General features: G+C 34.1%; 3 protein-coding genes across 3 annotated transcripts in view; 2 read left to right on the top strand and 1 right to left on the bottom strand.

Annotated features, from left to right (window-relative positions):
* The window catches only part of LOC105142772 (probable helicase senataxin), a 7,110-nt gene extending 2,962 nt beyond the window's left edge, over positions 1–4,148 (bottom strand). The window contains 7 exon segments of the mRNA XM_011050563.1: positions 45–261; positions 357–618; positions 719–1,043; positions 1,149–2,528; positions 2,718–3,275; positions 3,834–3,938; positions 4,040–4,148. Coding sequence (XP_011048865.1) covers positions 45–261; positions 357–618; positions 719–1,043; positions 1,149–2,528; positions 2,718–3,275; positions 3,834–3,920 — 2,829 coding nt within the window. The 5' untranslated portion in view covers positions 3,921–3,938; positions 4,040–4,148.
* Positions 4,149–6,321: 2,173 nt separating this feature from the next.
* On the top strand, positions 6,322–8,497 carry LOC105142773 (60S ribosomal protein L19-3). Its single transcript, XM_011050564.1, has 5 exons — positions 6,322–6,492; positions 7,075–7,197; positions 7,364–7,677; positions 8,113–8,171; positions 8,265–8,497. The coding sequence occupies exons 1-5, from the start codon at positions 6,381–6,383 to the stop codon at positions 8,287–8,289; spliced, it is 633 nt and encodes a 210-aa protein (XP_011048866.1). The 5' UTR covers positions 6,322–6,380; the 3' UTR covers positions 8,290–8,497.
* Positions 8,498–9,798: 1,301 nt separating this feature from the next.
* LOC105142774 (microsomal glutathione s-transferase) lies at positions 9,799–11,362 on the top strand. The gene is made up of 3 exons (XM_011050565.1): positions 9,799–10,108; positions 10,219–10,391; positions 10,930–11,362. The coding sequence occupies exons 1-3, from the start codon at positions 9,920–9,922 to the stop codon at positions 11,003–11,005; spliced, it is 438 nt and encodes a 145-aa protein (XP_011048867.1). The 5' UTR covers positions 9,799–9,919; the 3' UTR covers positions 11,006–11,362.
* Positions 11,363–12,605: the final 1,243 nt, after the last annotated feature.

Below are 12,605 nucleotides of genomic sequence, written 5' to 3' on the forward strand. Positions count from 1 at the left end.
TGGGGGGGGGGCTATATCCCAGAAAGGATAACATGAAAACACACCTTCCACCTGGCACTTTTAAAGAGGACCAAATGTGCATTAGGAAATTGATCAGTTTTGCCAACCTCAACGAGTGCAGCTATGATAGCCTGAGCCAAGCTCTCATCCTCATCAGCATTGTAAAAAAATCCCCGAGTCTTGGCATCAAAGACCATTCTCTCCCAGACAGAATCACTATTACCTAAAGTTACTCCATTTCCCACTATCCAAAGGCAATACCTAAAAGAAGGGAGTAAAACCGCCTTTTACTTTCAAACTAACAAAATCACTCAAAACATGTTTGAGCCATGCAACAACAATTATGACAGAAATACCTTGCACGAGTCAAAGCCACATTTATTCTCTGGGGACTTTTAAGGAACCCCACCAAACCCATCAAATCACATCTGACAGTGGAGATTACTATGATATCTTCCTCGCCACCTTGAAACCCATCAACAGAGCGCACACTGACAGAGAAACCATTGCCAGAACCCCTACTTAATGTCTTTCCAAGTTTCTCTTGAATGGCAGACACTTGAGCACTGTAAGGTGATATAACACCAACGCTTAATGTCTCTTTCTTTGAAACTGATTCTGCAAAGTGAATAAGGCATAAAAACTAATCTGAATTACCAAAAGGAGAAGAATTCATACATACATTACATAGATGCATTGGTAAGAACATTAGGAATACCTTCAAAAAGTTTTGCAACTATTTCAGAGACCACAGCTACCTCTACCACATTTTTTCAGCTGTGCCTGTCATCAGCCTCTTCATGTCCATAGTCTACATTTATGAAAGAATAACTGCCATACATTTTTCCTTGAAGGAAACACTTCTCATAGTTTCTTTCTTTAACAAGTGGAGCATCAATAATCTGCTTTCCATAGAACTCTACATTTGGAAACAAGCTTATTGATGGATGCATTCTATACTGAAAATTCAGAAGGTGTTTTTTGTGTCCCAATTGTGCCAGTCTTAGGAATAAACTTCTTCCAAATTCAGCTTTCTCAGAAATCTAAAGATAATGCAACTCAAATTAGTTCACACTGGAATGAGAGAGAAAAAACACAAGAGCAAGGGAAATGAGAAAAACATGAGTAAGAAAGTAAGAAACAGAAACCTTGCTTTGAACCATTGCAGGCAACTGGCACTCATCCCCTACGAGGATAGCATGACGCAGACCGGGAAATTGTAAAGGGATAGTTGATTCACACTCTTTCAGTTGGGCTGCTTCATCTATAATCAACACTTCCAGACTTGACCATAACATATCCTCTGCATACAACTTAGCAGAGCTTGAAGCAGTGCAAAATATCAAGCGAGCATTTTCTAGACAGAAATGTTTGATTTTAGACTCCCCAGAAATGTCTGGAAGAGTAAATTTACTGCGGAGCAATTTGAGTATCTGAAGGCAATGTTCTCTAGCCTCTTCCAGCTGCTTAGAAAAGCCAATTCCATAAGGTTCATCCATAGATTGACTGAAGGCATGACTTAACCCTTCATCAGCAGCTTGTAACAAAGAATCAAGCAGTTCAAGAAACTCGAGAAATTCAATCATCATTTTTACCACTCTTGGAGAAATGACAGAGGATGGCAAGTGAGTATGCATGATTACAACATGCATCCGCATCTGATCTTTGCAGTAATTAAATTTACAGTTTACAAACTCCTCAAATGTCAATCCTTCAATCTCATGATCTTGAGAAAAATGAACCATGTTCACTTTTCTGTTGTGCTTCAAGCGGCTTTCCTTCCTACAACAAGATTTCTCCTTCCATGTCTTCTTGCTTTCCTCTAAGGTTTGTAAAATAACTTTCCTCCAAAAAACATTGTAATTTTGGTTTCTGGACTTTTTAGAGTTGACATCATCCTGTTTTTCTTTGTTGTTTTGAATCTTCTCATTTCTAAGAATTCCCTCTTCTTGTGCTTTGAAATTTTTGACTTTTTTTCTATTGGCTAGTTCTTGCAAGTACTCATAGTAAAGCTTGCCAGGATCTTCAAGCAAGCATATCATCAATCTTAAATGATAATTCCATCCAGATGAAGGTGCAAAACAATTGGAAAGTATATGAGCACGACAGTCAAGAAATACATCAAGAAGGTCACCATGGTTACAAATCTTCATCCGCTCACCATTCCCAAACAAAATAATATCTCCTAGACCATAAGTCTGATATTCAAGCTTTGGAATTACCAAATTCAGAAACCGTGTAGTAACTTCTAACACTGCCACATTGGTTGGGGCACAAGTAAGGGTTCTGCATTTCCTTTTAAAAAATGCAAATAATAATGCACCAATAGTCTTTGTTTTTCCTGTCCCAGGAGGACCCCATATTAGCTTGACTGAATTCCGATGATGACATTCCCTCGCACATATACAGGATAAAACTGCTTCTTCTTGGGAAGCATTTAGATCAAAGGAGCGAATATATGCACCTAAAGTTGATGCATCAACGTTGTGCTTTTCTCTAATGAAACAGTTGGCACAATTGTCTATCACCTATATGATTTAGATATGAAAAAGTAATAACATGTGAATAGACTCATTCTACCAATACTTACTGAGTAAAGTAGTAAACCACAATACAAGCTTTATTATAGGGAAAGCAACTAAATGTTGGTCCTTTGTACACAAATTAAAAGGAAATTTGTGTATGAAATTGATGGATAGCATGAAACACAAGCTTACAGAGGAATCAGTTTGCAGCACTTGTTGAATGATGTTCATGTTCCCTTCTCCTAGCAAGGACAGTGCCTTCCATATTCGAACATTTGTTTTCATGTTTGTCAGAAAAACAGCAAAACGAGTCTTTTGCACAGTATGTTGCTGCATGTCTTGCTCTTTGATGGGCTTCGATGATAAAATTTGAATCTCATCATAATCTTCATGTTCAAATCTTTTTTTCCTTTGAACTAAAGCAATCTTATATGACTCATTAAACCAGCTCAAATCACCGATGCATTTCGGCCACACCTCTGCCAAAACAAGGAGATCTCCATTCTCGGGAACATACAATTCCTTCCCATTCTCTGCATCATTCATTTTATTCACTCCAACATCATATATCAAGCCATTGGGCTCCTTGTAATCCCCTGACTTCTCAATGTACAATATTTCACACACTGGTGCTGATGACACTGTCATAATGCTTGAACACAAATCAGAACGAGTTTCCTCGATAAGTGGGAGAATAAATGAGCTTCTATAATGAGTCACTGAAGGGAATGTCTCTGGGATTTTCCTCACCTGTAAGAATTTACATTACATTCATCGCATTCATAAAAGAAAAAAAATCATTTGTACAAGATGATCAAACAAAGCAACACAAACAAATAATTTGAACAACATTAATTTCGCAAAAGCAGCAACAATGAGTAGCACATAACATGTCATCCAACAATTCAGAATGACATGCATCTCTCGGACACGAACAACTAAGATTCTCACCATTAAAAACAAAACTTGAAAAACAATCAGCAACCCAATTTTCAATACACATTCTTCACGTCAAAAAACGAATCAAAACACTTGAAATACATTACCCATAACACATAATCCCCACAACTCAAACTGCCTCAAACAACTAAGATTCTCCCTATACAAGCATTAACGACAAAACTTTAAAAAAAGAAAACAGCAACCCCTTTTTCCATACATATTCTTCAACTTGATAAACGAATCAAAACACTCCAAAAACATGACTGCTGCTAGCTAAACTCACAACTGTGACATCTAAACTGTGCCTGCGTTACACACACATGCCCTAAAAGACAAACAACTTCAATGTGAAAGTAGCCACTATACCTTGTCTTTATAGAGGTTTTGGTTAAGAACATCTTGAACAGACCAAGAAAAGATCAACTGTATCAAGCTTTTACTCCCCCCCATCATTTTTTTCTTTTCTTGACCCTGAAACAAAAACAAGATTTTATTCACTGAAAAGTAAAAAACAGCCCACCAAATTGAAACCCATATAAGTAGATGCAAAAATTTGTAAAAAGAGAAATTACCCAGTTGAGGAATGCTAATGGGGATCCATGATTTGGGAGCCGACGGCGGTGATGATGATGATGATGATGATGATGAAAAGGAGGGAAGGGAAAGTTTGTGGCAGTGGTAGAATTTTAAAGGGGCCAGATTATTATAGGAGTTTCGCCTGTGAAGGAATTAATGAGCCCAAATTGTTTTTAGCCCTGTTGTAAAAACTCTGCGTTGCTCTTTTTTTATGTATTAAATTTTATTTTTTGTTAGTAGTCAAGTAGTGATTGAAAATGGGTAAATCTTTTGCCTAGCAGTACTATACTAGATTATAAGATGGTGCAATGCTAAGACTCGAATAAAAAAATTAACATAAAAAATTATATTTTTTTGTAAAAAGTTATGTGATATTGTTATTAAATTTAAGTTTAATGAGTCAATTTAAAAAAAAATTAATTTTTTATTTAATTTAAATTTAAAATTAAATTGTGTAAAAATTATAGTAAATTTGAAAGTTCAAGAGAACTCGAATGACATTTGCAACACTTTTGGCTGCCTTGCGATGCTTAAGTCGTTCTCATCTCTTTTCTGATCACTTCTGGGAAGCTTGCGTGGTGGCTCCTCCGATCAAGCTTCATGCAGTTCTTTTTTTTTTTCATTTGAATTTTACAAGTCTGGCATTGTGTAGCCTGTCATACAATGATTATTGTCTGTTTTCTTCATCAATAAATTTTATCAGCATTGGTTTTTTACTGTTTAGTATCTTTGACGATGCTGTTTTCCCACCATTAACGTCTTTGTTAGGCTCTCGAAATAATAAAAAGGAAGAAGAAAAGGACATCTCTGACACCACAGAAAACAAGCCCTTCAGTCCTCAGAAATGTTGTTTATCGAATTCAGATATGATACAACTCCTAATAAGTCCCTTCAGCTCCTGCATGAATTGCAGAAGCAACTCCAGTCATGCCAGTAAGCTCACCAGCAACCGGTGCCTGCGTGCGTGATCAGCTGGTATAAAGTATGGACAAAGCAGATACAGGCCCTGTTTTGATGAAATCCAATCTTGTTGGTGCATAACTTTGCTGCGAATAATCCAAACAAGCAGACAATCTTCAAGAAACAGAAAGACTGTCACCATCCAACAACATTGGATGTGTGCTACAGTGATCTTGGACTTATTTGGAGGTGTCAACTGTCAGAACTCCAAGATGTATCTTGAAGGACAACTCTGTTAGATCACATGACATGATCTCAGAAATATTCAATGCCACAGAGGAATCATGCGAAGATCGTTACATGGTTTTCTGTAAGAGAAGACTCGAAGCGGTAACTCACAGCTGTCGTAACTGCAATGCGTAAACAAACAGGCTATAAACTGACAAAACTAAACAGAACATTGGCTTGCCAAATGGAATGCAAGCTGTGGCGAAAGTAGCAAATAATGATAACTACCAGGAAGGTTTGTGATTCACAAGTGACTTTGAAAAATAATTTTTTATTATTTTAAATTAATATTTTAATATAATCAGTTTATTTTAATCTACCAATATCAAAAATAATTTTAAAAAATATTATTTTAATATATTTTTAAATAAAAATTACTTTGAAAAATAACACTACCACATTCTCAAACATATTTTAAAATAAATAATTTAAATCTTTTATATTGTAAACAAAAAAAAAAAACATGTGTACATAAAAGAAAATAAAATGTCTTGTTTGTGTTTTTCTATGGGGGGACTTGTTTGGTGCAAATGACCAAATGAGTGGCAAGGATCTATGCTGGTGTGAATTGGTCATAACAAATAAATAGCTTAATTGAAAATCTTGATAAATTAGAGCTTCAATTGAGACTTGTAAAATAGTTTATGGATTCAATTGTAAGTTTGCATTTATAACAAAACATTATTAAAATCACATAAACTCATCCACAAACAACTCCCTAAAAGTTTTTGTGCACTCAACTCTTCATTTATAAAATCCACAAATGTACTAAATTGTAAAAAGAATCATAGTCAATGCACTTGTTCCTAAAATTATATATATATATTGTCACCTACTCAAGATCTGTATGAGAATATAATTATAATTATTTTTTAAAATATTTTTATTTTAAAAAAATATTACTAAAGTTAACGCATTAAAATAATTTAAAATATAAAACAATTAAATTTTATAAAAAAACATGAGTTAGCTGCACTTCTAAACACTCTTTCCAGCAACCGATCATCCTTCAAAGCCCAAAGGCCCATTGCCCCAATAACGCAAGTACCCCGAAACCCTAGAGGAAGAAAGTCCCATGGGATAAATACCACATAAACACACCCTGGCCTAATCCTTTCGCCCACAGCAGCTCTCAAGGAAGAAACCGAGATGGTTTCCGTCAAACTCCAAAAGCGACTTGCAGCTAGTGTCCTAAAGTGTGGCAAAGGAAAAGTTTGGCTTGACCCGAATGAAGGCAATGAGATCTCCATGGCTAATTCACGTAATGAAAACGGAAACCCTTCTTTCTTTAAGCATTTTGTCTTTTTTTTGTTTTTCTTGGTGAGTTTTGTTTATTTTTTTACGGGGTGGTCTCAGTTTTTTAGGTTCTTTGATGTTGAAATGAATCTTCAAAATTACGATGAATTTAGAATTTCTTTTCTTTTTAATTTCTGAGGTTTAATTTTGTGGTTGTTTTGTTGTTATGAAATTGAAATGGAATCTATTATTGCTTGTGTTTTTGAAGACCCTTCTATCCGAGAAAATATGTTCTCAAGCTGAATTTATTTATGGAGATTGAAATATGTATCAGTGTTTGGTTTGATTTTATTTTTGGAGTCTTTTTTGGCTTTATTTTACTTCTTGTAGATCAGGGTTTTGCAGTTTATTTTTTATTAGTTGTTTGTTATGTTTATGTTTATGTTTATTTCAGTTTGATGTGTTATGTGAAATTGAATTCTATTGAAATGGATAATCAAAATCGAATGGAATTGATTCCAATTCCTGAAAATATTTATAAGTAGCCCTTGATTTTTGTTGTTCGTTCATTTGTTGAATTTGTGTTTGTGGTTTGGTAACAATACAGGCCAGAACATAAGGAAGCTTGTGAAGGATGGTTTCATTATCAGGAAGCCAACTAAGATTCACTCTCGGTCCCGTGCTCGACGTATGAAGGAAGCTAAGAGAAAGGGACGTCACTCTGGCTATGGTATTTAACTATTTTTCTTTGTTCAATTAGATTTACTAGGATACTTGTATTCGAGCTTGTTATTCTCATTATTGTTGATTATAAAAGCATAAACAGGTTAGTTTCTTTGATGTATTGTTTAGTGTGTAGGAGCTTGCATTAACTCAGTTTGTTTGAAATCAATCAGGTAAGCGCAAGGGCACAAGGGAAGCTAGGCTGCCAACAAAGGTCCTCTGGATGAGGAGGATGCGTGTATTAAGGCGTCTTCTTCGCAAGTATCGCGAGTCAAAGAAGATTGACAAGCACATGTACCATGACATGTACATGAAGGTGAAGGGTAATGTGTTCAAGAACAAGAGAGTTCTAATGGAAAGCATCCACAAATCAAAGGCAGAGAAGGCTAGGGAGAAGACTTTGTCCGATCAATTTGAGGCTAAGCGGGCAAAGAACAAGGCTAGCAGGGAGAGGAAATTTGCTAGGAGGGAAGAACGATTAGCCATGGTAAGATATATAGTGCTTTGATGATGATGAATGAGTGAATTCATTGTTGATTTTCTTGATCAACTGATTCTTGATGGTTGAATTTGTGGAATTGCTCAGCTCTGACAAATGTTATAAATATGGTTAATGCTTTGAAACGTTTAAATTCCCTGATATAGGCCAAGTAATAGATGGCAATCGCAAACACCCCAGGTTGTAAATTAAGATGAATCTTTAGACCCTTGTTCTCCCTTTTGTGCCCATGTCTATTGCTGTATGCCTCATGCCTGGTTTGGTGCTTTGGTGTCCTTTCCTTACAGTCACAGAACTTGGCATTAATGATGTTCTCTGTGTCAAATGAGATTAGATTCTGTCTACTTTCTGCCTAAGTTCATAGATATCAGGTTATTCTGTATAACATGTGATGTTGAGATTGTTCATTGCAATTATGTACAGGGACCTGGGGCAGAAAAGCCAGTAGCTGCACCACCCGCTGCCGTTTCTCAACCAGCAGAGTAAGCACATATATGACATAAATACACACTTCGACTAAAGCATGTTGTTTTAATCCAATATGTTGACTGTTCCTTTTCTTGCTTTGTTTACAGGGGAACTAAGAAGTCCAAGAAGTGATCCTAAGCTCCAAGGATTCATAACTTTTGCTTAGTGTCTGATCTTGTTTGTTGCTTTAGAAGATGTTATTTTATATCATAGATGGATGGAAGTTCAAAATATTGGCACTTGACACAATATGTAGCTCCTGTTTTTGTTTATTAGTAATCTATTGCTCTGTTCTTACAAGGATTGTAGTCTATTTCAGCTCCGTTGAGCTTTTTCCATTTTACACCCTGCTAGCATGTTGATTTCTTCGAGGCCTGTGTTTTTTCCATTTATTTCTTCGTTTGATGATACCAGTCCCTTGTAGTCGTTCTTGCTTTCACTAGGACTTGCCCCGGTCAATGCGATCTTCAAGAAAAAGTACCCATGTTTGGACTCTTGAGTGTCAGAAACTGTGTTTCACTTGATTAATGGTCATGTGAAAAAAAATCGCTTTATGGAAGCAGAAACTGTCTTACACTTGATTGATGGTCATGTTTTATGGGACTCTGTGTTCCACGAAACTGGAGCTCCTGATAGACCTCAAGCTTGTGAATGCGTGACTGAGATTTGACAGGTGCTTTTTTCTTTTCTTTTTTAGCGGGTTGTTATTTTTAAAATGTTTTTTATATTAAAATAATTTAAAATATATAAAAATTTAAATCTTAATAAAAAAAATTTAAAAACATAATTTTTACAGCGCGTTTCGAAATGCTAGTTAAAAGTAATCCTCGTTCTTAATGTAACCTCGACATTTGGCCCAGTTGACTAGTGGGTGTTCTCTCTGGATCGAAACGCTTAATAATTTGGTAGGGATGGGTTGTAATGCATGCAAGCTGGTCAATATCATTTTAATTGTTTATTAAAAAGAGATTAAAGAAATTCATTAATGGATGCTTCATGACTCAACCTAATCTAATAATTAAGCATTGCTTGTGGGTAGTTCTCTTGTGATTTAATGACAAGCATGTTCTTATACCAAATTTATATATCAATATAAACTGAGTATTTTTTATCTGGTTTCTTTTACAAGTTCTTACAGGTGATTTTAAAAACATACTTTCTTGTATTGATAATAACCTTTTGAATATTATGAGCGATTTTTTTAATTCATTTGTGATGCATTCAATAATTTTTTTTAATGCTAACTTCAATATTAGAATAAAAAAACAATAGAATTTATTATAGTTCTATTGATTCGTGGAAGTTTTTTAACTCAATTTTATTTGATGGATCAATGACCCATTAAAACCTAAGCCAAGTTTGATGCTGAATTAGGTTGGTATTAATCTGACTAATCTGACAAGTAACCTAAAATTAGTTAACAAGATCAAAACTAAGATGAGATCTAGTTTAATGTTTTAAAAATAGTCACATTAAAATCATAACCAAGCAGGTTTACTAGTTAGACAAAACAATGGGCTGTGCAAGCTTTAAAACCAGGACAAAACTAGAAAGGCCTTATAATTGTTTTGAAAAATTCTTCAAGACATTTAAACTTGCACAAACTAATCCATGTGGGCTTTGCCTTTGCATTGAAGAAAAAGCCAGAACGTTCTAGAAAAAAGAAACACGAGCACAAACTGAAAAGGTCAACATCATCGGCTCAGAGCTAGCACTATAAGAGAAGTAGGTTCTGTTCCTTACAGTTCCAAAATCAGACATCATGGCTGGAGTAGAGATGTTCCCTAAAGAATATGGTTACGTAGTTTTTGTTCTTGTTGCTTATTGCTTTCTCAATTTCTGGATGGGGTTTCAAGTTGGTTCAGCTCGCAAGAAATACAAGGTCCCTTATCCAACCCTTTATGCCATTGAATCAGAAAACAAAGATGCCAAGCTCTTCAACTGTGTTCAGGTCCTCTTTCCCCTCCCTCCCTGCCTTTTCTTTTCTTGTTTTTGTTTGGTTTGGTTTGGTTTCTTGAAAGGTGGATTTTGATTTATTTATTTTTCGGTTTTTTGGTGCAGAGAGGACATCAGAATTCCCTGGAAATGATGCCAGTGTTCTTTTTGCTGATGGTGTTAGGAGGGATAAGGCATCCTTGTGTTTGTGCTGCCCTTGGTTCTCTTTTCCTTGTGACTCGGTATTTCTATTTCACTGGCTATGCTACTGGAGATCCCAAAAACCGTCTTAATATTGGGTTTGTTCCCTTTCTCTCCCTCCCTCTCTATGACTGTTTGCCATATTCTGTCTTGTTTGAGAAATCAGATACGGAAGAACATGATTTTGATCAATTTCATTCTGTTCATAACACATGTTGAAGCATATAAATGTGCAAATCACATTGACATTTGACATATAGGATTTGCGTCTAGTTATGAATTTCATCAACTCCAGTCAGCCTATGCATGACTCGTGCACATAATCATGTGAATTTTATGTCACATATGTGTAGGATTAACAAGGGAATGGCTAGTCTGAGCACCTATGTGCTATGTTTAAGCTGTTGATTGTGTTGAAAAATCACTTTTTTGGTAGCCACTCTTGCACACTCTCTTAGTTTTCAAGTGTTGATTTGATCCTATGGCTGAAACATAGATGCTCACAAGTGCTCGTACCAGCCATTCCTGATTAACTATAGTGTCGGTTGCAACTGTGGACATTCTTATTAAGGTAGATTCACGAGGGGGAACCCCTAATACCGTAATGGTAGTGATTTTGTTTTTGCTGGTGCACAGGAAATATGGATTCTTGGCTTTGTTGGGGCTTATCGGGTGCACCATTTCATTTGGCATCAGTCTTCTTCGAGGATAGTCCCTTTTTCTGCTCTTTACTTGGCTTGAGCCTTTGCTTTCCTGTAATTTCCATGTCCCATCTACACTTTTGTAGTGTTTTGTGTTAAATAAGCTGTACTTTCCCTGAACATTAATGGCGATGGGGCCTCCCTTGGTTTCTCAAATCTTTTGTTGTTGGTGCTGTATTATGCGGTAACTGATAGCTCCGATATTTATTTATCCTCCACCACCTCTTTGCCAGGAAATGCGTCTGATTCCTGTTGAATTGGTCCACGTCAATAGTTTATGATTTTAGGAGAGATCCAGATAAGTTGACCTAATCAGTTTACAGTATAATATTGATCATGCTTTGAAAATGCAGCAAGAGCTGGTGATAGATTGCAACTCTCTGATTTTTTATTTTGTTTTTACTGGAATCTTTCTGATTTGAATGTGATTTGGGGTCTCATTGTTTAGTTTATGCAACCGAACCTGTAGTATTAGATGACTTAATTCAACTTCGTCTTCAACAATTCTCCCACCTGCTATCTAACTGCATATTTTTGTGAGCTAATTGAAAAGATGCTAGCCTTGAAGTCTGGTTCAGCCAAGGTTTTTATTTTATTTGAATTAAACAAGATATCAGCGTCTTAAAATTTAATTGACTTGATTGGATTTTTAATAACTTGGTTCAAATTCAATGGTCAATATCAAGAGATTTTTTAAAATAAAAAAAAATATATTATTTTAGTTAAAAACATTAATTGACTCAATAATTTAGTGATCCATACATTTTTCCAAGTTAGTTTATTGGCTTAAAAAGTCTTCTTAGTTTATAGGTTTATAAAATGGTTTTATGAAAATTATTTTTAAAATTTTTATGTATTTATTTATCATTTTCTAGTCAATGAAAAAAAAAATCAGTTAAATAAAAATTTAACTTGATTTTTAAAAACGTATTTTTTATTTTATTTTGAATAAAAAACTTTTTAGAAATTATGAAAATTTTATTTTATTTTGAAAAAAAAACTTTTTAGAAATTATGAAAATTTTAAAAATATTTTATTATTTATTAATTATATTAAATTAAATCTTTATTTTTTTGTTATATATTTTATTTTGAATATTTTTTTTATTTTTTTATTAAAATGTGAGTTAATTTGATTTTTATATAAATTTTTATCTATAGTTTTTTATTGTTATGTGAAATTTTTTATTGTATTTTTAATTAAAAATTTTATTTACCATATTTGATCTATATTTCTTTGTTTGCAGTTTATTTTTATTTAAAATAATTTATGAAATTGTAATATTTTTAATTTTATTATCTTTCAACTATTTTATCTATTATTTTTAATTGTTTTTTATTTTATTTAAATAATTATATTTTTAAATTCTATATTTTAATGTTTTTTTATCCGTTAGTTTTACTTCTTATTCTTTTAATAAATTTTTAAAAATAAAAATATTAATAAGTTATTTTTTATTTTATTTTTCATGACTTAGCAAATATTCAAATATTAAAAATTTATTTTTAATTTATTTTTTATAAAATTATTAAATATAAAAACTAATTCTTGGCAAACAAACGGTCTAAACATGAAAACTAATTCTTGGCAAACAAACGGTCTACATCTAAC

Source organism: Populus euphratica, unplaced genomic scaffold (genome assembly GCF_000495115.2).
Source record: "Populus euphratica unplaced genomic scaffold, PopEup_1.0 scaffold217.1, whole genome shotgun sequence".
Lineage (NCBI taxonomy): Eukaryota > Viridiplantae > Streptophyta > Magnoliopsida > Malpighiales > Salicaceae > Populus > Populus euphratica.

Coding starts and splice junctions, on each gene's coding strand:
- LOC105142773 (XM_011050564.1), top strand. CDS start 6,381: ATGGTTTCCGTCAAACTCCAAAAGCGACTTGCAGCTAGTGTCCTAAAG. Junction 6,493..7,074: donor GATCTCCATGGCTAATTCAC/GTAATGAAAACG, acceptor GTAACAATACAG/GCCAGAACATAAGGAAGCTT. Junction 7,198..7,363: donor GGGACGTCACTCTGGCTATG/GTATTTAACTAT, acceptor GAAATCAATCAG/GTAAGCGCAAGGGCACAAGG.
- LOC105142774 (XM_011050565.1), top strand. CDS start 9,920: ATGGCTGGAGTAGAGATGTTCCCTAAAGAATATGGTTACGTAGTTTTT. Junction 10,109..10,218: donor AGCTCTTCAACTGTGTTCAG/GTCCTCTTTCCC, acceptor TTTTTGGTGCAG/AGAGGACATCAGAATTCCCT. Junction 10,392..10,929: donor AAAAACCGTCTTAATATTGG/GTTTGTTCCCTT, acceptor GCTGGTGCACAG/GAAATATGGATTCTTGGCTT.